Source organism: Mustelus asterias, chromosome 8 (assembly GCF_964213995.1).
Source record: "Mustelus asterias chromosome 8, sMusAst1.hap1.1, whole genome shotgun sequence".
NCBI lineage: Eukaryota > Metazoa > Chordata > Chondrichthyes > Carcharhiniformes > Triakidae > Mustelus > Mustelus asterias.
The window spans coordinates 99,515,588-99,538,329 of NC_135808.1; the positions used below are offsets into that span (position 1 = coordinate 99,515,588).

The window sequence follows — 22,742 nt, forward strand, 5'->3', positions numbered from 1 at the left end:
TCCGACCCCCTGAGGCGATCGAAACGAGTCCAGGAGATCACAATGGCCCTGATCGGAAAATGCTTCCCAACCCTAGTCATTTCCACTTCCACGAACACCATATGAATTCCCTGCCCCCGAGACAGGTTCCCAACTATCCTGCTGTATTGCCTGACAATGCTCTCTCTCTTTTACTTTGTTTTTTCATCCACCCAACTGGCTTCACTCCCAAGTGTTGGTTCAATTTTCTCTCTGCTCACTAGTCCTTCTTGACTTGAATAATGCCATTGGTTGTGACTCATGTGAAACACCACGGTAGATGACTCAATCCATGTACCATTAGCTGGCATAGGTTGGGGAAGGAAACTGCAGGGGATGGGCACAATTGTAATGTGGAACTTGTTCAAGGAACAGCTACTACGCGTCCTTGATAAATATGTACCTGTCAGGCAGGGAGGAAGCAGACGTGTGAGGGAACCGTGGTTTACTAAGGAGGTTGAATCTCTTGTGAAGAGGAAGAAGGAGACTCATGTTAAGATGAGACGTGAAGGCTCAGTTAGGGCGCTTGAGAGTTACAAGTTAGCCAGGAAGGACCTAAAGAAAGAGTTAAGAAGAGCCAGGAGGGGACATGAGAAGTCTTTGGCAGGTAGGATCAAAGAAAACCCTAAAGCTTTCTATAGGTATGTCAGGAGTAAAAGAATGACTAGGGTACGATTAGGGCCAGTCAAGGACAGGAGTGGGAAGTTGTGCGTGGAGTCTGAAGAGATAGGAGAGGCACTAAATGAATATTTTTCGTCAGTATTCACACTGGAGAGGGACAGTGTTGTTGAGGGGAGTACTGAGATGCAGGCTGTTGGACTGGATGGGATTGATGTTCATAAGGAGGAGGTGTTAGCAATTCTGGAAAGGGTAAAAATAGATAAGTCCCCTGGGCCGGATGGGATTTATCCTAGGATTCTCTGGGAGGCTAGAGAGGAGATTGCAGAGCCTTTGGCTTTGATCTTTGTGTCGTCATTGTCTACAGGAACAGTGCCAGAAGACTGGAGGATAGCAAATGTTGTCCCCTTGTTCAAGAAGGGGAGTAGGGACAACCCTGGTAATTATAGACCGGTGAGCCTTACTTCTGTTGTGGGCAAAGTATTGGAAAGGATTATAAGAGATAGGATTTATAATCACCTAGAAAGGAATAATTTGATTAAGGATAGTCAGCACGGTTTTGTGAAGGGTAGGTCGTGCCTCACAAACCTTATTGAGTTCTTTGAGAAGGTGACCAAAGAGGTGGATGAGGGTAAAGCGGTTGATGTGGTGTATATGGATTTCAGCAAAGCGTTTGATAAGGTTCCCCATGGTAAGCTTTTACAGAAAATACGGACACATGGGATTGAGGGTGATTTAGTGGTTTGGATCAGGAATTGGCTAGCTGTAAGAAAACAAAGGGTGGTGGTTGATGGGAAATATTCATCCTGGAGTTCAGTTACTAGTGGTGTACCGCAAGGATCTGTTTTGGGGCCACTGCCGTTTGTCATTTTTATTAATGACTTGGATGAGGGCGTGGAAGGATGGATTAGTAAATTTGCGGATGACACTAAAGTCGGTGGAGTTGTAGACAGTGTGGAGGGAAGTGGCAGGTTACAGAGGGACATAGATAAGCTGCAGAGCTGGGCTGAGAGGTGGCAAATGGAGTTTAATGCGGAAAAGTGTGAGGTGATTCACTTTGGAAGGAGTAACAGGAATACAGAGTACTGGGCTAATGGTAAGATACTTGGTAGTGTGGAGGAACAGAGGGATCTGGGTGTCCATGTGCATAGATCCCTGAAAGTTGGCACCCAGGTTGATAGGGTTGTTAAGAAGGCGTACGGTGTGTTAGCTTTTATTGGTAGAGGGATTGAGTTTCGGAGCCAGGAGGTCATGCTGCAACTGTACAAAACTCTGGTGCGGCCGCATTTGGAGTATTGCGTACAGTTCTGGTCGCCGTATTATAGGAAAGATGTGGAAGTGTTGGAAAGAGTGCAGAGGAGATTTACCAGGATGTTGCCTGGTATGGTGGGAAAATCGTATGTGGAAAGGCTGAGGGGCTTGAGGTTGTTTTCGTTAGAGAGAAGAAGGTTAAGAGGTGACTTAATAGAGGCATACAAGATGATCAGAGGATTAGATAGGGTGGATAGTGAGAGCCTTTTTCCTCGGATGGTGTTGGCTAGCACGAGGGGACATAGCTTTAAATTGAGGGGTGAGAGATATAGGACAGATGTTAGAGGTAGGTTCTTTACTCAGAGAGTAGTAAGGGCGTGGAATGCCCTGCCTGCAGCAGTGCTGGACTCGTCAACGTTGAGAGCGTTCAAGTGGTTATTGGATAAACATATGGATGATATTGGAATAGTGTAGATTAGAGGGGCTTTAGATTGGTACCACTGGTCGGCGCAACATCGAGGGCCGAAGAGCCTGTACTGCGCTGTAATGTTCTATGTTCTATTTCTGACCAAGGCACACCACCGTTTCCAAATAATTATATTCCTACAACACCATCAACACTACCAGGGATCAACTACTGGCTGCTTAGTACCCTAGGTAGCATTGCACTACATTGAGAATTGGAAGGAAGAACCCACTTCCCTTTGCCATGACACAATTTATTAGGCATACATTCACAGTGTCATTGGCCCAACTCACTTAAATGGAAGGAAAACATTACGTTAAGAAAAAATAACAGCTTCACTGCAAGTGGTAGATCCAAACTAACATTTCCAACATTTTTAAGGATCAAGTCCCTAAAGTCACAATACAATTGGAAAATAAAAATATGCACATCTTAAACTGACAAAATAGAATTTAAATAGAAAGCTTAGAAAGTTTTATGATGTTCTAATACAATGTTGTGATTCACATAGTCATAAATAAAGTAAGAGCAAAGGTTTAGGACACAAGTTAAATTTCAAAAAAGAACAACTTTATAACAAACTATTATTCTGCTATATGCACAGGCCTTGTTATTTGTACAATTGGGAAATCCTGTCTAAATACAAAGAATTGCACAATCTGTTTAATGCTGAAAATACTCAATTTAATATGCTCTCAGTCTTTGTACAATTCCAAAGTTCAATGGCAGGAAGAAAATAATATACATCATTACAACCCAATAGTCTTGAGATTAGTCAAGAATCTAAATTTAAGGTTAAAAAAAAGCAGATGTTTTTAAAAGAAAACAAAGTTAAATCTTTCATCTGTCCATATACTTTGCATAAAAAATATTTATTTATTAGTCACAAGTAGGCTTACATTAACACTGCAATGAAGATACTGTGAAAATCCCCGAGTCGCCACACTCTGGCGCCTGTTCAGGTACACGGAGGGAGAATTCAGCATGGCCAATGCACCTAATCAACACGTCTTTCAGACTGTGGGAGGCAACTGGAGCACCCGGAGGAAATCCACAGACACAGGGAGAACGTGAAAACTCCACAGACAGTAACCCAAGCCGGGAACCAAACCCAGGTCCTTGGCCCTGGCGCTGTGAGGCAGCAGTGCTAACCGCTGTGCTACCATGCCACCCCAACTAAACTAACTAAATAAACATGTCAAATAGTAATAGCTCAAAACATTAAAATATTTCGTTTGTCAAAGTTCTCAGCATCAATTCCATTTTCTGTTTCCAGCCCTAGCTACATTTCCCCAAATTGAGCCAGTTCCTGCTATTGATTGCACTAAATACAGGAGAAACAAAAGGTTTTAAAGCTTCAAACAAGATCATGTCCTGAAGCTTCAAACTCTCAGAGAAATGATCCACTGTATTTTCTAATTATAATTTTGAAATGCTCATCTTTCCCATTAAACAAGAGGCTACTATGCTTCATGGTAACATTTACACCTAAACACATTGTACCGGATTGTTCAGTGACTTGAGGTTCAGTTTTGGAATCCATTCCTTGCTGATCAGGAAGAGTTACTATACTGGAAGGACTCGGTGATTCTTCTTGGGCTGAAGTATCTGTCAAAACATTTGAATAAATTACAAATAAAAATATTTTTAAAAGGAAAATGTCACTTTACAAGGTAATAAGTTTGCATTCAGTATTAGTTTCAAAGCATCTTTAATCTGACAGACCATCAGTTAACTGAATTGTAGCAGGTAACAAACGTTTCAAATTAATAGTCTGCCAGGTGATAGAACTGTGCTCTGAGTGCTGGTTCCAAGCTGTAAATAGCTTGATTTGACAAAACGAACACCATGGATTGTTTTGTATATTTAAAACTGATTTGCTCTGGTTGGCCCGTCTATTAATTATGACTAGCTAAAAATGAAAAATTAAAATAATTTCAAGTGGTCATGACTATTGCAAAGATTAAATTAATTTCATGACTGGCATGTGAAAAGATATATACATAGATGCCTAAACTTGTGTGTCTATCAGGTATGAGTTTGATATGTCAGCAGTACTGTTTAGGATGGATCTGTCAAAATTCATCTAGTATCTCAACAAAAGGTTGCTTTTCTTTCATTTCCTGAAAGATATTTGTTGAAACGTATATTTCACCAAATTGCACCATGCAGAAATCCTACAAAAGTTAAATTAATTTTAAAATGGGAATGTAAGAACTCCTAATGATTCATTGAATAAATACACAGAAAAATAAGCATATCATGCCATGCAGATCAGGAAAGTCTCAGGTTTCTTTCTTGAATCAGTTGATCTCAGCCAGTTGGGACCCACTTACAGAACCTGCAGATCTTGCAGTTGACGGGAACCAATTTGAGATGCAGTGATGTTGTTATTATTTAATGCATCCTCAATCCAACCCAGGCACTGGGGAGACTAGATCTGGTATTGAGCACTCTGCCAGCACTACACACGTTACATCGGATCAGGCCATAGATTTTGCCAATAAACTGTTTTTATTGTGCCAATCTGCTTGTCACCTCTGCACTCCCCCTAGACACGATCAATTTTACATATACAGGTCATCATTTTCGAGGGAATGAGTATCCTGGGACTCCTTGAAAATCCACTTGCTTCAACAATGATTGACTGTTGCACTCTAAAAACAAGGGATGCATGGGTGTGTTAGGAGGAATCATTGAAATTATTTCAGCTGCCAAGGTAGTGGGGAGAACACTATAATTGATTTCAGTATCTTAATGCTTGTTGAATAATATATGTATCGAACTTTGGGTAAAGACCAAGCTTCATGATGACTTCCCATGGTCAACATGCTCACTTTTTATGCTCACTGTCAGCAGCACAGTGGCCACATTGGTTAGCACTGCGACCTCACAGCACCAGGAACCCAGGTTCAATTCCGGCCTCGGGTGACTGCGCAAACGCCACATATTCTCCCCATGTCTGCGTGGGTTTCCTCCGGGTGCTCCGGTTACCTCCCACAGTCCAAAGATGTGCAGGTCAGGTGGATTGGCCATGCTAAGTTGCCCCTTAGTGTCAGGGGGATTAGCAGGGTAAATATGTGGGGTTACAGGGATAGGGTCCAGGTGGGGTTGTCGTTGGTGCAGGCTCGATGGGCCAAATGGCCTCCTCCTGCACCGTAGGGATTCTATGACTTGGATGGAATACTAAATTGTAGTGTGTTATATCGAGTACAAAACTACAACTTCAGAAGGGAAGTTTTCATTAAAACATATGAATTGCTGACCAATTCTTAGGGATTCATGAGATCTCAAATGAAGTGTTGAAATTTGTGCACATATAAAAACAATTTTTATGTATTTTTGCATAGCTTGGCACTGTCGAGAGGGGTAAATTAAATGTTTGAATGGACTGAAATAAATTGCGCGTGATAGTAATGCATTTGCACAGAGTGGAACAATGTACCCCAGAATTGAACTTGTGATCAGCTTCAGATCAGAGCAATATGGACTTACTTAAAGCCTGTACAATAATACAATAAAGTCACTACTTCGGTGTGGGTGAGAGTTTAAAAATAATAAATCCAGAGTTTAGGTTTCCTCCCAAGTTGCAATATACTATCACAGGAAAAGAACAGTTTTACAAGTGGACAAAAATGAAGCCAACAACTCTACAATTACAAATCCATGCATTCCCACCTGTTGGAGATGGTGGCAGATTACTCAGATCCACAGGCTCCCCACTATCCAAAGCCTTTATTACAACATCAAATTTCTGAAGAAACAAGAAATGGAAAACACACTTTTAAATCTGTGTATATCTGCTATATGTTACAAATGGTACATGATCACAATTGTCCAAAATAATTGCATCTGTAGGTGGAGCTGCAAGCATAATATTACATGGCTCCTAAGTAAGAAATGCGCCTTTGGAATCACGAGAAAAATTTATAGCACCTGAAGGTTTGTCTGAAAATTAAATTATGGGAAACACCAGACAAACAAAATATGCAGCATACAGAAAGTCTGAAAAAAATTTTAAAATGTAAGTTCACAAGTGGTCGCTAAGGTAGGTTAAATAAACTACTGTCTAGAAAGGCAGCATTGATCATTTTCCATACTGGTTGGTTTCAGAAACTCATTACTGTAAATACAGTAATTTCCATTACAGCACAGATTTCAGGCACATCGACTGATCTGACATTCCACAAACTTAAAAGACTTTAAACTATTGCATCATCCAACAGTTTAATATTTTATCGGCATAATTGTTTTCTATATCACTGGTTAAGATACCTTTGTGGCACTCAACCAAAGTTTTGACATGACAATGTCTGGATTTTATAGCAATCAAATGGAATAAAGATTAGTCACTAAATCAGTGATCTTACCAGTCTTATATCTCAAGCAAATAAAATCACACATTGCATTGTTTGCAGCTAGCTCCAGTGACATATTACAGCAAAATACTGTGGATGCTTTAACTCTAAAATTGAAACGGAAAATGCTGCATATTGTCAGCTGCTCAGGCAACATTTGTGGAAAGGGAAACAAACGTTTCTGGTTGATGACCTTTCATCAGAACCATTGATATGAAATGTTGGTATCATTTCTCCTCCCACAGATCACGCCAGACCTGCTGAGTTTTCTCCACATTTTCTGCTTCTATTTGAAATTATACACTTTTTAAAAAAAATAAGGCTTGGGGCAATTCAAAATATATTATTCTACGATGGAAAACTGTTTCCCTTCAAAGTCCAATTATTTTTAAGTAAACAGAGGATCGCGTCAGTGCTTAACTAGTTAGCCCTGCTTGTTCAAGGAACTCGAGATTCAAATGTACTCATTGGTCATAGGCTGCATGTCAAATCAGCCTGCATTTTAAAACTATTTTACATTTAATAAAAAGTGATGCCTGCTAGACTAACCTATATACACACACACAAAGAACAAAGAAAAGTACAGCACAAGAACAGGCCTTTGGCCCTCCAAGCCTGTGCCGATCATGATGCCCTAACTAAATTAAAGATCTTCTGCCCTTCCTTAGTCTGTATCCCTCTATTCCCTCCCTATTCATCTACCCATCAGATGCTTCTTAAATGTTGTGAATGTGCCTGCTTCCACCACCTCCTCCAGCAGCGCGTTCTAGGCACCCACCACTCTCTGCCTGAAAAACTTCTCCTGCACATCTCCCTTAAACTTTCCCCCTCTCACCTTGAGCCTGTGCTCCCTTGTAATTGACACTTCCATCCTTGGAAAAAGCCTCTGACTATCCACCCTGTCTATGCCTCAATTTTGTAGACCTCTATCAGGGCTCCCCTTAACATCCATTCAAATATATGTTCAAATACAACTCACAATTAATGTACTAAGTTTTAAAACTGACAAATACCTAGTCGCTCCTGTAATTTGCATGTACCTTGTTTTTCCCTTCCTTTCTCGTTTCTTTTTGCAATATACCCTTCCCAAAAAACACGGCTGGAAAACTAATGCTGCTTTTTAATTGCCTACTCAAAAATTGAGGATGTAATTCAGGTTATTCCGATTTGCTCTTCCTCCCACAGGAACACTATTTGGTACTCGATATCACTCCCTTTGTTGGCATAATTGATATTATGAACTTATTTTTGATAGAGTAGATAGGTAACTTGTCATACTAACCAGTTGCATTGACAGTTTCTATTAATGGAACGTTGTTACTCATCAGATATTTAACTGATTTCACGAATACTAAAACATGGAGAGCATGAAGTATTTGCAACTGTGTCTTCAAATTGTTGAAAACAAAATCAAATGTAATTTTACAGAAATTAATTTTCTAATGGTTCTAATTCAGCATATTTTCAATGTCACACATTACCAGTCTATACAGATCAATGGATTTATTTTTTTTAAAATGACAAAGCTTTACTTTGCTGATTTTCATGTATTCTTTAGCCTTTGTGATGTCTCCTTGCTGTTTTGCTCTCAGTGCAGCCAATTTATACTCCTTCTGTCTTCCAATCAATAATACTTTTGTCTTTGCATCATCACACCCTGTAAAGCATAAAAACAAAACTGCCTTTAAAAATAGCCAAATTCATCTGTAACAAGAATGGCTTTAGATGACTGCTTTAGGCAACATTCCTAATTTGCATTCAAGCTGATTTTGCATCACCCCAAACTGAGACAAGTTGACAAACTGCTTCCTGCTTCCGAAATTACCAACCCTTTCTCAAATAGTCACAAAAAAACATTAATCAACAAGACTGCCGATAGTAAAAGTCTACTGAGCAGATTTGTGCCATGATTCAATTTTGTATAACCTGCCCCATCATGGACTCCACCTGAATTATTTAAACCAGGATAAAATCCTACAAATTTATAATAATTTGATACAATACCTGAGCTATCATTAATTGCCTTGTCAGCAGTAGTGGATACATCCATGATCTCTGACTGACCAGAAGTTACAGACTCTGCGATGCTTTGAGGCTCAGACACGGATGACATCACAGGCAACATGGTAACATTAGGCTTAGGTAGTGCTGCCTCATCTGCTGGTTCTGGTGCATCCTGGTGCAGTTCAGCTATTCCATCTTTCACACATTCAGCTTCCAAACTTTCTGCACTCAAGCCATCGGATTGGAGAACTGTGGCACTACTTTTACCAGTAGCAACTGGGGGAGGAATTTCGGCTTCCTCTATCTTTTTACCTTTCTTTGCAGAAGCCAGCATAGTCTGTAGTGTCTATTAAACAGAAGAAACAGATGAAGATTGCACAATCCTTGCCACATTAAATAGAATTTAATTTACGAAATAGAACCTTCCTGACAAAACTATAACAAGGGCTCTGCAAATAACTGATCCAAATTATCTGACAGTAGATGGAATACCTCAATATTCTTGTGAAACACCATGGGCTGGATTCTCCGACCTCGCCTGCAACTGGGATTCTCCTGTCCCACTGCAATGAACGGAGATTTGGCTGAGCACCAAAATTCTCCATTTTCTCTGGCAGTGCTGGCAGGGCATGAACAGCCAGGGAATTTCAGTCCACAAGTTTAGTTATGAACAGCTCTTTTAGCAAATTGTACAGTAGGTGTCAAGAGTACACAACACACAACTCTTGCTTTTAAACACAAAATGTTTAATTTCAGCTATGGCAGTACAATGGTAGAGCAATAGAGTTATTGCAAAGAATAATTCGAAAATGTCTTAGGTGGCGAGTATATGGAGCTGTACACGAACTGCTGGAATAGTACAAAAGAAATGTTCCTTTTCCCACCTTGCTGGAACATTAAATCATGGTGAAAATAATGTCAGTAACAATACTATCTTAATGCAAACCATCATTCAAGCGGCTTGGTTAGCTCTTGGTCAAGTCATTAGATGGAACCTCGCAACACATAAGCTTTAGGTGTGGGCTGGACATAGATCAGCATTAGTATTTTGGCCGATTGTAAAGCAACTCAGTGACAGTCCTAGAGAAGACTTAACTACCCTCGTTTTACAGCTTAAACTACAAGAAAGATGCAATACAAATGACATAAACATTTAAAACATACCTTTAGCCCTCGCTCATATCTCCGCATTTTTGATGTCTCTCCAGCTTCCTTTGCATTACTAATTGCAACCCTGTACATCTGGAGTCTATTTTCCAGTATATCTTGTAATCCACCAGCATTCACAGAAATTGCACTTGACTTGGAAAAAGAAAATAACTTCGAGAAATTGGATTTTATTTTTCAAATCAAAAAGATGACCTTAACTTTACTCAAGTGATTTAAATTTTTGTAACTGTGTTTTTTTCAGTTCACTAAACATTTATCACCTAATTGTGTTGAATGTCTAAAAATGTGATCTGTGGCTTTATAAAATGGGACAATATTATGTTCCTCTTACCTACAAATTAAGTTATTAAATGATGCTATTAGTGTAGACTGTGTTTTAAAATGTAGCTTTGCATTAGGCTAGACTTAAACTAGATCTGATGCAAACTCCAAGTACCTCATCTGTGTCTAGAAGTAACATTGCTGCCATAACTTCCAAATTATATAGTCACTGTTGCAACTGCATCCCTGCTGATATACATACAAACATATGAATTAGGAGCAAGAGTAGGCCATTCGGCCCCTTGAGCCTGCTCCATAATATGTTAAAATCATGGTTGATCTGAATGTGGCTTCAACACCATTTTCCCCAGTACCTTTGACTCCTTTGGAATCACGAATCTAATTCATTGAATATAGTCAATGACCCATCCTCTACTGCTCTATACGAAGTGAATTCCACACACTAATGACCCGCAGAAAAAAATTCTTAACATCTCCTTAAATGGATGACCTTTATTGTTAAACTGTGTCCCCTATTTCTAGTCTCTCTGATAAGTGGAAAAAATCTGCCTAACAACCACCCTGTGGAGTAACCTCAGAATCTTATGTAAGATCACCTCTCATTTTTCTAAACTCCAATGGATATAAGCCTAACTTGTTCAACCTTTCCTCATAAGATAACATCTTCATCCCAGTAATCAGTCAAATGAACTTTTTTTGAACTACTTCTAATGCAATTTGGTCTCTCAAGGAGACCAAAACTGTACACAGTACTCCAGGTGTGATCTCACTACTGCTGTGGCAAAATTTCCCTATTTTTATATTCTAAATCCTTGCAAAAATATTACAACATTCAATCTGTGTGGTACTAAAGGTTAAGTTTTTTTAAGTAAATAGCTCTGAAAAGATACAAGAATAATCTTTTATTTTTAAAAACAGTGTTTACCTGAGACTGAGAAACAGGAAGTTGATTCACTGGTCCTGGAGCACACACTATGGGAACAGGTGCATCTGTAGATTCTTCTTCCTCGTCCTCCTCCTCCTGAACCATTTCCTTTAGCTCTGCCTTAGTTATAAAATAAAATAATTTTACTTGTATGGTTTTGTTTTGCATACTCTCCTTTACCACTATGCTATCCAATGCATTACCATACCACTGAAAAATTAACTAGTGCAAAACATAGGTTAATTAGTGGAAACAACAAAGTTGCAATTGGAATATTAATTGTAGTCCCTTTTTGCACCTTAACCCTTTGGAAGGTTAACAAGAAGTTTGAGGTAGCAGACGGACAGGTGCTATGTACAGGATTTGTGAAACAAAGCGAGGAACGAATGGACATAATTTAAAAGGATACTTTCAGAGGTGCTTACATAAAGGATTAACTTTAAACAGAGTTAACATTTATGGCTTCAAAAACTATTCTGAGAATAACATGAATAAAACAATCATCCATGACTCCAAACATCTAAATCTTATTTAAAGACCCGATTTAAAAACACATATTTGATACGATAAAAGGGAAATGCCATAGATTCAAATTGTTTATTAAAATAATTGTTGCATGGATAATCAAGCTTTGTAATTAGCTTTATTTAACCAATGCTAGGTTGGCTAATTCATAACTGTTCAAAAGATAGATTACAAGAATTTCCTACATGGTTTACTGGATTAAAGCACCACCTCGCAGGATTCAGAGCCAGCATGTTGAGAGGTCTGCATAGAATTGGGTGACTTAATCTCGGTGAGGGGACGGAGAGGATAAAAAAAAAATCAGCCACAATTTCAGTGACACATTTTGGATCACTGCACTTATATAAACATCAGCTAAGGACAAGATTACACTTGGCCATGACCCCATAATTAGAAATCTGACATTCATCACACGTACAGACAATGCTGCTACCTTCAAAAATGAAGGGGAAAGATAAAAAAAGAGGGAATTTTTAAAAAGAAAGGAACACTGCAACTTTATACATAATAAATGGCATTCATATATAATGAAAAATATTTAGGAATAATAGTAATAAAACCCAAATTCCACCAAATATAACCTTATAAAATATTTTTTAAAGAAACCGATGAAAGATTAAATCTATTAGAATAAATCTATTAGAATTAATTCCATGGCAATAAGGAGACCCGTGAACAAATGGGAATTAAATAACTGTGTCTATATTTGTAACAAAAAAAAAGTTCTTCAATTACTACAAGCAACAATATTTGAAAAGAGAGTTCTAAATGTAACTAATTTATCCTGGAATCATAGAAATGCTACAGTGCAGAAGAGGCCATTTGGCCCATCGACTGCACTGACTGTAAAGAGAGTGTATTTTACCCAGGCACTCTCCCCTGCCCTATCCCTGTAATTCCACACATTTACCATGGCTAATCCCATCTAACCTACACATCTTTGGACACTAAGGGGCAATTTTGCATGTCCAACCCACCTAACCTGCACATCTTTGGACTGTGGGAGGAAATTAGATAACCCGGAGGAACCCCATGCACAGGGAGAATGTGCAAATTCCACATAGTCACCCAAGACCAGAACTGAACCAGGGTCCCTAGAGCTATGAGGCAGCAACGCTAACCACTGTGTCTCACGGCTAACCTATCACGATCCTCAATATTGTACTTATTTATCTATCCAAGCTATGCCCCAAGACTTCAAATTACCAAAAGTTCTTCATCATTTTCCAGATCATCTTCGTCATCTTCATCCACATCCTTCATACATTCCTCAGCCATTTGTTCTATATGGTCCATTGGCAAAGGTGCTGTGGATAAAAAACACCAGGTCAAAGAAAACAGTCTTGACTCATTGCGCAAGCTAGACAAATCTTCCATCCATGTTTTAAATCCTCATGAATTTGGTCTTTTCAATCTGACCGTGAGCTCTCACCCACATTCCTGCATGGCAAACTCTGCTGACTCTCTCCTAGATCCTGGCAGACTGCCCGTGTCTGAGAATTTCAGGGATATCTTAGAAACCCTTCCCTTGTCAAAACCAATCTCTATAGCAGCATGAATCACATGGGCCTTGTTTTCAGGTGAAACTGCTGATTTGCTCTCTCAAGGCTCCAGTGCTCTTTTATCTTGAAGCAAATGGATAATGCAAAGCATAACTGCTTATAACCCAATACAGTCACCATCCTGGGACTTGAGACTAGCAGTCCCACTGTTACTGTAGCACCATAAACATAGGTGCTGCTGCCATTGTATCCAAATTTGAAAACCTTAAACCTCTTTCCCACAAATCAACCCAGGCCTCCCTTTTTAACAGCCACATTTGTTGTTAGGTAGACTTCAGAACAGGTTAAGGTTAAAGTTAAAGTTTATTTATTACAAGTAAGGCTTACATTAACACTGCAATGAAGTTACTGTGAAGGTCCCCTAGTCGCCACACTCTGGCGCCTGTTTGGGTCAATGCACCTAACCAGTGCATCTTTCAGACTGTGGGAGGAAACCGGAGCACACGGAGGAAACCCACACAGACATGGAGAGAATGTGCAAATTCCACACAGACAGTGTCCCAAGCCGGGAATCGAACCCGGGTCCCTGGTGCAGTGAGGCTGCAGTGCTAACCACTGTGCCACCATGCCGCCCGCCCCCCTCCCCCCCCCCCCCCCCCATTCATTTTATCCTAAATTAAAGGCACAATCCCAAAACATAATCTTATTAAACCTCGTATTTATAATAATTCAAATGGCACGGTTAAGTTGATTCCCATGAACGATGTCCCTACAATAGAATTCTCTACATATAAATGTTAAGATATAGCTGGACTCATCATCTCTCCCACTTAAAAGATAACCATTGCCTCTTCTCCTCTGTCTCTCACTATAGGTAGTATTGTTGTTTTAAGAAGCTTTCTGTTATTCACATCCATGGCCCTATTTGCTATTCCCTTGACATTAGGTAGACCACATTTGTGAAAAACTTGACTAGCACCAGTGTCAAATCCTTTAGGTACTTGCAGCCAAGAGATTGCTTCGAGAAGACAAAGCAATATATGTACAAATTTAAAAGGGAAGGATATTTTACTGTACTTTCACATAATTCTTAATATGGTAGTAAGAGATGCCTACACATCATCTAACCCAGTATTGTCCAATAGAACTTTCTGACTACCCACAAGTGTGGCTACAGTGACAATGTTTTAGTTAACTGCTCTAATTTTGGTAGAAATGCCTTGCACACAATACAGGTAAATGTAATTCACGTGTATATTTCCATAACCATTGGTATGGAACTTTGAAATCTTTCTCTTTCACCAAAATTTGGAATCAGTTTGTCAGACAGCACATCTTAATTATGAACAATACTTTGACTTCATAGTGGTTGCTAAGAATGTTGACATGCACAAATGAAACTTGGCTGGTCTCATCCAGGATTCGCCATCCAGAACATGATTGGATGGTGTTTGTCGTTTGTCACAATGTGGTCTTTTGGAGGTGCTCATTATCACCTGTGCTTTTTCCTGCAGGCCTGAAGCAGTCGTTCCAATTATGAGCTGGCTCCTGTGACAGCTGCATTATCACATACATTGTTGATGTATTCCCATGGTGCTGAACTCTATGTTTTCACCCATTTTACATAACATTTCAGCAGATTACCTCATTGTTTGTACTCAACCAATAAACAGTAACCAATGATCAAAAAAATCTCAAAAAATAAACCCTTTCACAAAATGTCTGTTCCAAGCGGTTTCTGACCTAAAGTTGCTGTAACATTTAAGTTATGTGGCAATTCAGCAGAATGCCTTTCCCTTTAACAAGTTACTCAACTAGAGGTTTCATAATGTTTTTCTAGGAAGTTTTTCCAGAAGTATTTTCATTTGCTTTCAAATCTACAGCAAAATTCATAGCTTAAAAATGCAAAATTAAGGTCTTAGAAAGTTGTCAAAACCGTCTACTTGTTCAGTTGTTTTTTCCAATGAAAAAATTACATAGCAGGCCAACTCCTAAGTCTATACCATGACAAAAGTGTAGTGCCCATACATGGTGGGCTTAGCTTTCTAATTTTTCATTAAAATTAACAGTAACGTCACTATTTAGAACAAGTATTTAACTTATAGAATGAAAGGGTCTCAGAGGTAATAGCAGCTTTTAATTCCAACAAGGATAAACCAGAAAAGTTGAGGATAAACCAAGATTGTACTGACTTTTTTCTTCAGGCTTTGGCTTCGTGGCTGGTTTCTTTCCAGTTATTTCAGCCAATTCTGCTTCCAGATCCCCATCATCACCATCCTCTTCTGTATCCATCATTATATCTTCACATGAAAAGTCTACAAACAGACCAAGCTGCAGCAGAGAGCAAAAACATCAGTGTCACAAGACTCTCATGCAATTTCCTGTTAACCTAATATAAGCAGTGAAGTTATTTAATTACACATGTGGTATGGTAATTAGCTTACGAATTACCATTTACAGCAACCCATTTCAGACGTCCCCACTCCCTTTACCCACGCCCCCTTCCTATCATGTGCGGCCCACCCTCATAGCCCCCTCCTCTCATGCACCCCCATATCTCCCTTCCTCTCACATGGGCCCCACCCCCTTCCTCACACGCGACCCCCTCATATGCAGTTATGTGCATGTTCACCTGGGCGCACAAAATCTGATGACATATCTTCCCCTGTAGCAATAGTAGGTTGTGCCTTGTAGCAATATTACTGTAATTTGTTTTATAGATTAAGCTTCTGTAAAACAACAGTGCCTAAAGTGATAATTTTTTTTGAGTCTAACCAAGTAAGAATCTATTGAGGATATGTTCTACAAGACTAATTTTAACTGCATAAATGAAATCTTGTGCATTTAAGTTTTCTTTTGTTAATACATGTTTTAATCAACTATTTAAAATCTCCAAAACTCTATTGGAATGAGATTCCTGACTTCAGCACACATATCTTCTCGGAATAAAATCCAAATAGAAAATTGCTGTGATAACTCGCCAAGTTTACCCTTGGGATTTGGTTAGCATCTGCCAGATCATAGCATCATCAATTAAATCTTGTTTGTAATGTTTTCATGTCCTGTTTTGCTTTAAGAAATCTTTATTTCCCACTCCTGAAAATGATGGCTTGTGCTAGGCTTTAATTACAGGGGATTTCTCTGGAACCCTGGACAAGGAATCACTTCTCATAGGTGCTCATACATATTTGATTTGATTTATTGTCACATGTATTGGTATACAGTGAAAAGTATTGTTTCTTGCACACTATACAAAGCATACCGTACAGAGGAGAGTGTAGTGTTGCAGTCATAGCTAGGGTGTAGAGAAAGATCAACTTAATGCAAGGTAGGTCTATTAAAAAGTTGATGGCAGCAGGGAAGAAGCTGTTCTCGAGTCGGTTGGTAAGTGTCCTCAGAATTTGGTATCTTTTTGCCGACGGAAGAAGGTGGAAGAGAGCATGTCCGGAATGCATGAGGTCCTTGATTATGTTGGCTGCTTTTCTGACGCAGCAGGAAGTGTGGACAGTGTCAATGGATGGGAATCTGGTTTATGTGATGGACTGCGCTTCGTTCATGATCCTTTGTAGTTTCTTGCAGTCTTGGACAGAGCAGGAGCCATACCAAGCTGTGATACAACCAGAAAGAATGCTTTCTATGGTGCATCTGTAAAGGTTGGTGAGCGAGGGGCGGCACAGTGGTTAGCACTGCTGCCTCACAGCACCAGGGACCCGGGTTCAATTCTAGCCTCGGGTCACTGTCTATGTGGAGTTTGCACATTCTCCCAGTGTCTGCGTGTTTTTCCTCCGAGTGCTCCAGCTTACTCACACAGTCCAAAGATGAGAGTGTTAGGATGATTGGCCATGCTAAATTAACCCTAGTGTCAGGGAGATTAGCAGGGTAAATATGAGGGGCTAAGGGATTAAGGCCTGGGTTGTCGCTGGTGCAGACTCGATGAGCCGAATGAACTCCTTCTGCACTGTAAGGATGCTATGATTCATAGCGGACATGCCAAATTTCCTTATTCTCCTGAGAAAGTAGCAGCTTTGATGGGCTTTCTTAACTATAGCGTCAGCATGGAGGTTGTTGGTGATCTGAATAACTAAACACTTGAAGCTCGACCATTTCCACTACACTTCCTGAAGTTCGATGACTATCTCCTTTGTTTTGTTTACATTGAAAGGAGAGATTATTGTCATTGCACCAATTCACCAGATTCTCTCTCCCTTTCCTGTACTCTGTCGCGTCATTGTTTGAGATCTGACCCACTACGGTGGTGTCATCAGCAAACTTGAAAATCGAGTTGGTGGGGAATTAGGCCACACAGTCATAGGCATATGAGTATAGTAAGGGGCTCAGGACACAGCCTTGCTGGGCACTGGTGTTGAGGATGATCATGGAGGTGGTGTTGTTGCCTATCCTTAGTGATTGCAGTCTGTAGGTTAGGAAGTCTGGGATCCAGTCACAGAGGGAGGAGCTGAGCCCCAGGCCATGGAGTTTGGAGATGGGTTTCATAGGAATAATGGTGTTGAAGGCTGAGCTGTTGTCAATAAATAGGAATCTGACATAGGCATCTTGGTGTTCCAGGCCTGGATTGCAAGTGTTAATATGTTATTTGACTATAAAATATTTCATAGCTGGAAACTCATGACCTGATCCAATAAAATACCCTCCAGCAAGATGCTCTAACTAGAGATAATGCACAGGAATCATTTTCCCTTCCATAACCTTGAGTTCAGTGTTCATGACACTATTCTGGTTGGCATCAACGGAATTAGTATTTTAGGAATCAAACCTGGATTCATCCTAGTCTTTAATATTCAATACTATACAGTTGTTTGGGGCCTGGTCAGAATTTACCCAGTGAGCTATTAGGCAAATAATACATAAATTATTCAAACATTTATCTTAATCCTCCTGTAAGGACAACATATACCACAAATGACACAGCATTGCAAATTTTACACCCGAATTGAATTTCCATGCGATGCATAATATCCAAACTACAACTGATAAAAAACCTTTTTTCGAACAGCCGCAATTTTCAGCCAACTCATCAACTTTAGCAAACAATAGTTACTGTAAACTGTCTGGAAATATAACCCGCACTAATGTGCCATCCAGCAAGCCAGAAAACAATCCAAAGTGAAAACAAGTGAAAAGGATAAAATAAAACAACAATAATAGCAGAACTACACAGATTTAATTTTTTAAAAATACATTATCCAGGAACTCAGTTATGTATTGCCTTTTGCTGCTGGGCCAAGATTCAAATCAGGGTCAGACAGATGAGATAAAAGTCTCCCACTGGCCCCGTGTGAAATGAGTTTGGCTGGTATTAATCTAGTTCATAGTAAACTACTCCTACAACTAACTGGCAATATCACCCCATTGATAAATTTATAAAATGTAAAAGGTAGCTGGCATGTGAAATAAAAGTGCCACAATGTTACAGTCAGGGTACTTTTCTGGAGTTGGAATAAGGCATATTGCTGAGGCAGTCGAAAGAGCTGTGCTTCACATCCAGCTGTGCTTCACATCCAGCTGTGCTTCACATCCAGCTGTGCTTGCCACTGAGTAAAATGTGAACAGCTTTATTCCCCAGCACTGACATCCCTCAAATCGATGAATACAAGTCACATACAATCATTCAGGGGCGGCACGGTAGCACAGTGGTTAGCACTGCTGCTTCACAGCTCCAGGGACCTGGGTTCGATTCCCGGCTTGGGTCACTGTCTGTGTGGAGTTTGCACATTCTCCTCATGTCTGCGTGGGTTTCCTCCGGGTGCTCCGGTTTCCTCCCACAGTCCAAAGATGTGCGGGTTAGGTTGATTGGCCATGCTAAAATTGCCCTTAGTGTCCTGGGATGTGTAGATTAGTGGGTAAAATATGTAGGGATATGGGGGTAGGGTCTGGGTGGGATTGTGGTCGGTGCAGACTCGATGGGCCGAATGGCCTCTTTCTGTACTGCAGGGTTTCTATGATTTCTATGATTTTCTATGATTCACTTGATACGTGCCACCATTCCTTCATTGTAACCAGCTCAAAATCTTTGACTTCCCTAGTTGTGCCAGCACCATCAACACAAGGACTGCAGGAAATCAAGGCCCAGAACAATCTTTCCAGGGCGAGTGGGGATGGCCAATAAATGCAGCTTTGCCAGGGTCAATCAAACCTTCAAACAAAAGTAAATAACACAAAGCTCTTTACATTGCTGAGTTTAATACCATCCCACTATTAGAATCTCTCAGTGTAGAAGGAGGGCATTTGGCCCATCGAGTCTGCACTGACCACAATCCCACCAAGGCCCTACCCTCATAATCCCAGATATTTACCCTTGCTAATCCCTGTGACACTAAGGGACAATTTAGCATGGCCAATCCACCTTACCTGCACATCTTTGGACTGTGGGAAGAAACCAGAGCACCCGGAGGTAACCCATGCAGACACGGGGAGAACATGCGAACTCCACACAGACAGTGACCTGAGGCCGGAATTGAACCCAGGTCCTGGCGCTGTGAAGCAGCAGCACTCAAGCAGTCATACCACACAGCACACACAATATATCTCCTAGCAACACTGATTTGTACAGACATCACAGAATCCCGACAGTGCAGGAGGAGGCCATTCAGCCCATCGAGCCTGCATCGACTCTGGCTGATATATTGACAGAGTATCTTACCTTGGCCCTCTCCCTGTCCTAGTCCCATAAAGAGTTTTAACAACACCAGGTTAATCTCCAACAGGTTCATTTGGTAGCAAATACCATTAGCTTTCGGAGCGCTGCTCCTTCGTCAGATGGAGTGGAAATCTGCTCTCAAACAGGGCACAGAGACACAAAATCAAGTTACAGAATACTGATTAGAATGCAAATCTCTACAGCCAACCAGGTCTTAAAGATACAGACAATGTGAGTGGAGGGAGCATTAAGCACAGGTTAAAGAGATGTGTATTGTCTCCAGACAGGACAGCCAGCAAGTCCAGGAGGCAAGCTGTGGGGGTTACTGATAGTGTGACATAAACCCAACATCCCGGTTTAGGCCGTCCTCATGTGTGCGGAACTTGGCCATCAGGTTCTGCTCAGCGACTCCGTGCTGTCGTGACCGCTCGAAAATCACCAGGCAAAACTATTCTCTTCCTGTGGGAGAGCACTTCAGCGGTCACGGGCATTCAGCCTCTGATCCTCGGGTAAGCGTTCTCCAAGGCGGCCTTCATGACACACGACAGCACAGAGTCGCTGAGCAGAAAATGATAGCCAAGTTCCGCACACATGAGGATGGTCTAAACTGGGATGTTGGGTTTATGTCAGTAACCCCCACAGCTTGCCTCCTGGACTTGCAGAATCTCACTGGCTGTCCTATCTGGAGACAATACACATCTCTTTAGCCTGTGTTTAATGCTCCCTCCACTCACATTGTCTGTATCTTTAAGACCTGGTTGGCTGTAGAGATTTGCATTCTAATCAGTATTCTGTAACTTGATTTTGTGTCTCTGTGCCCTGTTTGAGAGCAGATTTCCACTCCATCTGATGAAGGAGCAGCGCTCCGAAAGCTAATGGTATTTGCTACCAAATAAACCTGTTGGACTTTAACCTGGTGTTGTTAAAACTCTTACTGTGTTTACCCCAGTCCAACGCTGGCATCTCCACATCTAGTCCTATAACACAGTAAGAAGTCTCACTGTGTTTACCCCAGTCCAACGCTGGCATCTCCACATCTAGTCCCATAACACAGTAAGAAGTCTCACAACACCAGGTTAAAGTCCAACAGGTTTATTTGGTAGGAAAATCCATTTTGCTACCAAATAAACCTGCTGGACTTTAACCTGGTGTTGTGAGACTTCTTACTATGTTTACCCCAGTCCAACGCCGGCATCTCCACATCTAGTCCCATAACCCCACACATTTACCATGAATAACTCAGATAACCTAACGTTGGGACACTAAGGGGACAACATATCAATGCCACTCCACCTACCCTGCACATCTTTGGACAGTGGGAGGAAACTGGAGCACCGGGAGGAAACCCACGCAGACACGAGAAACCCACACACACACGAGAAGAAGTCACCTGGGTCCCTGGCGCCGTGAGTCAGCAGTGCTAACATGTCACCCACTTCATTCCTTTTTAAAATACCAGGAAGGTGCAAGCATACCAAAAGAACTCAAAACACACTCTACAATCAATGATGTGGAGATGCCAACGTTGGGGTGGGCACAGTTAGAAGTCTCACACTTTAACCTGGCGTTGTGAGACTTCTAACTAAAATCAATGGTGTGTGTGTGTGCAATTATATAACTTGCCTGGGTGAGGGATTCGTGTCATACAATCTGTAACTGCGTGAATTTGATGAACAAACTGCAGCAAAGCCAGTAACAAGAGTGAAACTCATTCCACCACACACTGTCCCCCTCCTGGTCTCTAACCAGACCGACCTCTGAGAAATAAATCCCGAGTTGTTTAGCATCTCCCAGCCCAATGGGCTCACCTGTTTAGCTGTCGCTGCGCCCTGGCCTTTGCTCGGCGGCTTCTTTTTCCTCGCAGCGAACATGGTGCACCCAACAGGCGCTAAGTTTGACTCTTCGCCCCCAGGCCCCAGAAACTTAATAAACGGACACGGGACGGTCGGTTTTTTTTTTAAACTTCTCCCCACAGCTGACGGTTGTTACCAGGAAGCAGTTTAGGCTGACTGACTGGAGGACCTGTTTCTTCAGCGGAAGGAATAACAAACAGCCCCCGCCTTCTGCCGACACTCAGCCCATCTCCCTGCCTCCAGCTGCTGCTTCTGCGCAAACTCAGTACACACCCCCGCTGCTCCTTTCCGGTCCGCTTCACCACTCACCCCCAGGTTGTCAGAATTCTCTGGAAAGTTTAGCTTTCCAGCAAACAGAAAAGCAAACTTTTTTTTTAAAAAAACGCTTTTGCCCCCTCCGCGCGTCGTATATATAACCTGGGGAGGTGGTGGCACAGTGGTGTTGTCACTAGATCAGTAATCTAGAGACCCAGGGCAAGATTTCATAGAATCCTACAGTGCAGATGGAGGCCATTCAGCCCCCATCGAGTGTGCACCCACCACAATCTCACATAGGCCCAACCCCCCCATGCATTTACCCTAGCTAGTCCCCCTGGCACTAAGGGGCAATTTAGCATGGCCAATCGCTCTAACCCACACATCTTTGGAGTGTGAGGGGAAATCCACGCAGACACAGGGAGAATGTGCAAACGCCACACAGACAGTGACCCAAGCCGGGAATCGAACCCAGGTCCCTGGCGCTGAGAAGGCAGCAGTGCTAACAACTGTGCCGCCATGCCGCCCGCTATTTGGGATCACAGTTTGAATCCCACCATGGCAGATGGTGAAATTTGAATTCAAAATCGGGAATTAAAAGTCTACTGATGACCATGAAACCATTGTCGACTGTCATAAAACCCCATCTGGTTCCCTAATGTTATTTAGGGAAGGAAATCCGCAGTCCTTACCTGGTCTGGCCTACATGTGACTCCAGAGCCACTGCAATGTGTGACTCTCAAATGCTCTGGAATGGAGGAACAATAAATGCTGACCCAAACAGCGATGCCTCCCATCCCGTGAATTAATACAAAAAAGTTATATTTCGATGTATCAAAGCACTTTCACAACCAATT

At 41.3% G+C, this 22,742-nt stretch overlaps 1 protein-coding gene across 2 annotated transcripts in view; it reads right to left on the reverse strand.

Annotated features, from left to right (window-relative positions):
- The window catches only part of cc2d1b (coiled-coil and C2 domain containing 1B), a 417,139-nt gene extending 395,238 nt beyond the window's left edge, over positions 1-21,901 (reverse strand). Inside the window, exons 1-9 of one of the 2 annotated variants that reach the window (XM_078218575.1) lie at positions 21,586-21,894; positions 15,312-15,450; positions 12,824-12,924; positions 11,093-11,212; positions 9,880-10,017; positions 8,716-9,061; positions 8,244-8,368; positions 6,032-6,107; positions 3,857-3,961 (exon numbers count right to left, since the gene is read on the reverse strand). In XM_078218575.1, the coding sequence (XP_078074701.1) occupies positions 3,857-3,961; positions 6,032-6,107; positions 8,244-8,368; positions 8,716-9,061; positions 9,880-10,017; positions 11,093-11,212; positions 12,824-12,924; positions 15,312-15,450; positions 21,586-21,648 (1,213 nt within the window). In that variant the 5' untranslated portion in view covers positions 21,649-21,894. Of the gene's footprint in view, positions 1-3,856; positions 3,962-6,031; positions 6,108-8,243; positions 8,369-8,715; positions 9,062-9,879; positions 10,018-11,092; positions 11,213-12,823; positions 12,925-15,311; positions 15,451-21,585 lie in introns of both variants that reach the window. The other variant, XM_078218574.1, reaches the window with a different exon arrangement.
- Positions 21,902-22,742: the final 841 nt, after the last annotated feature.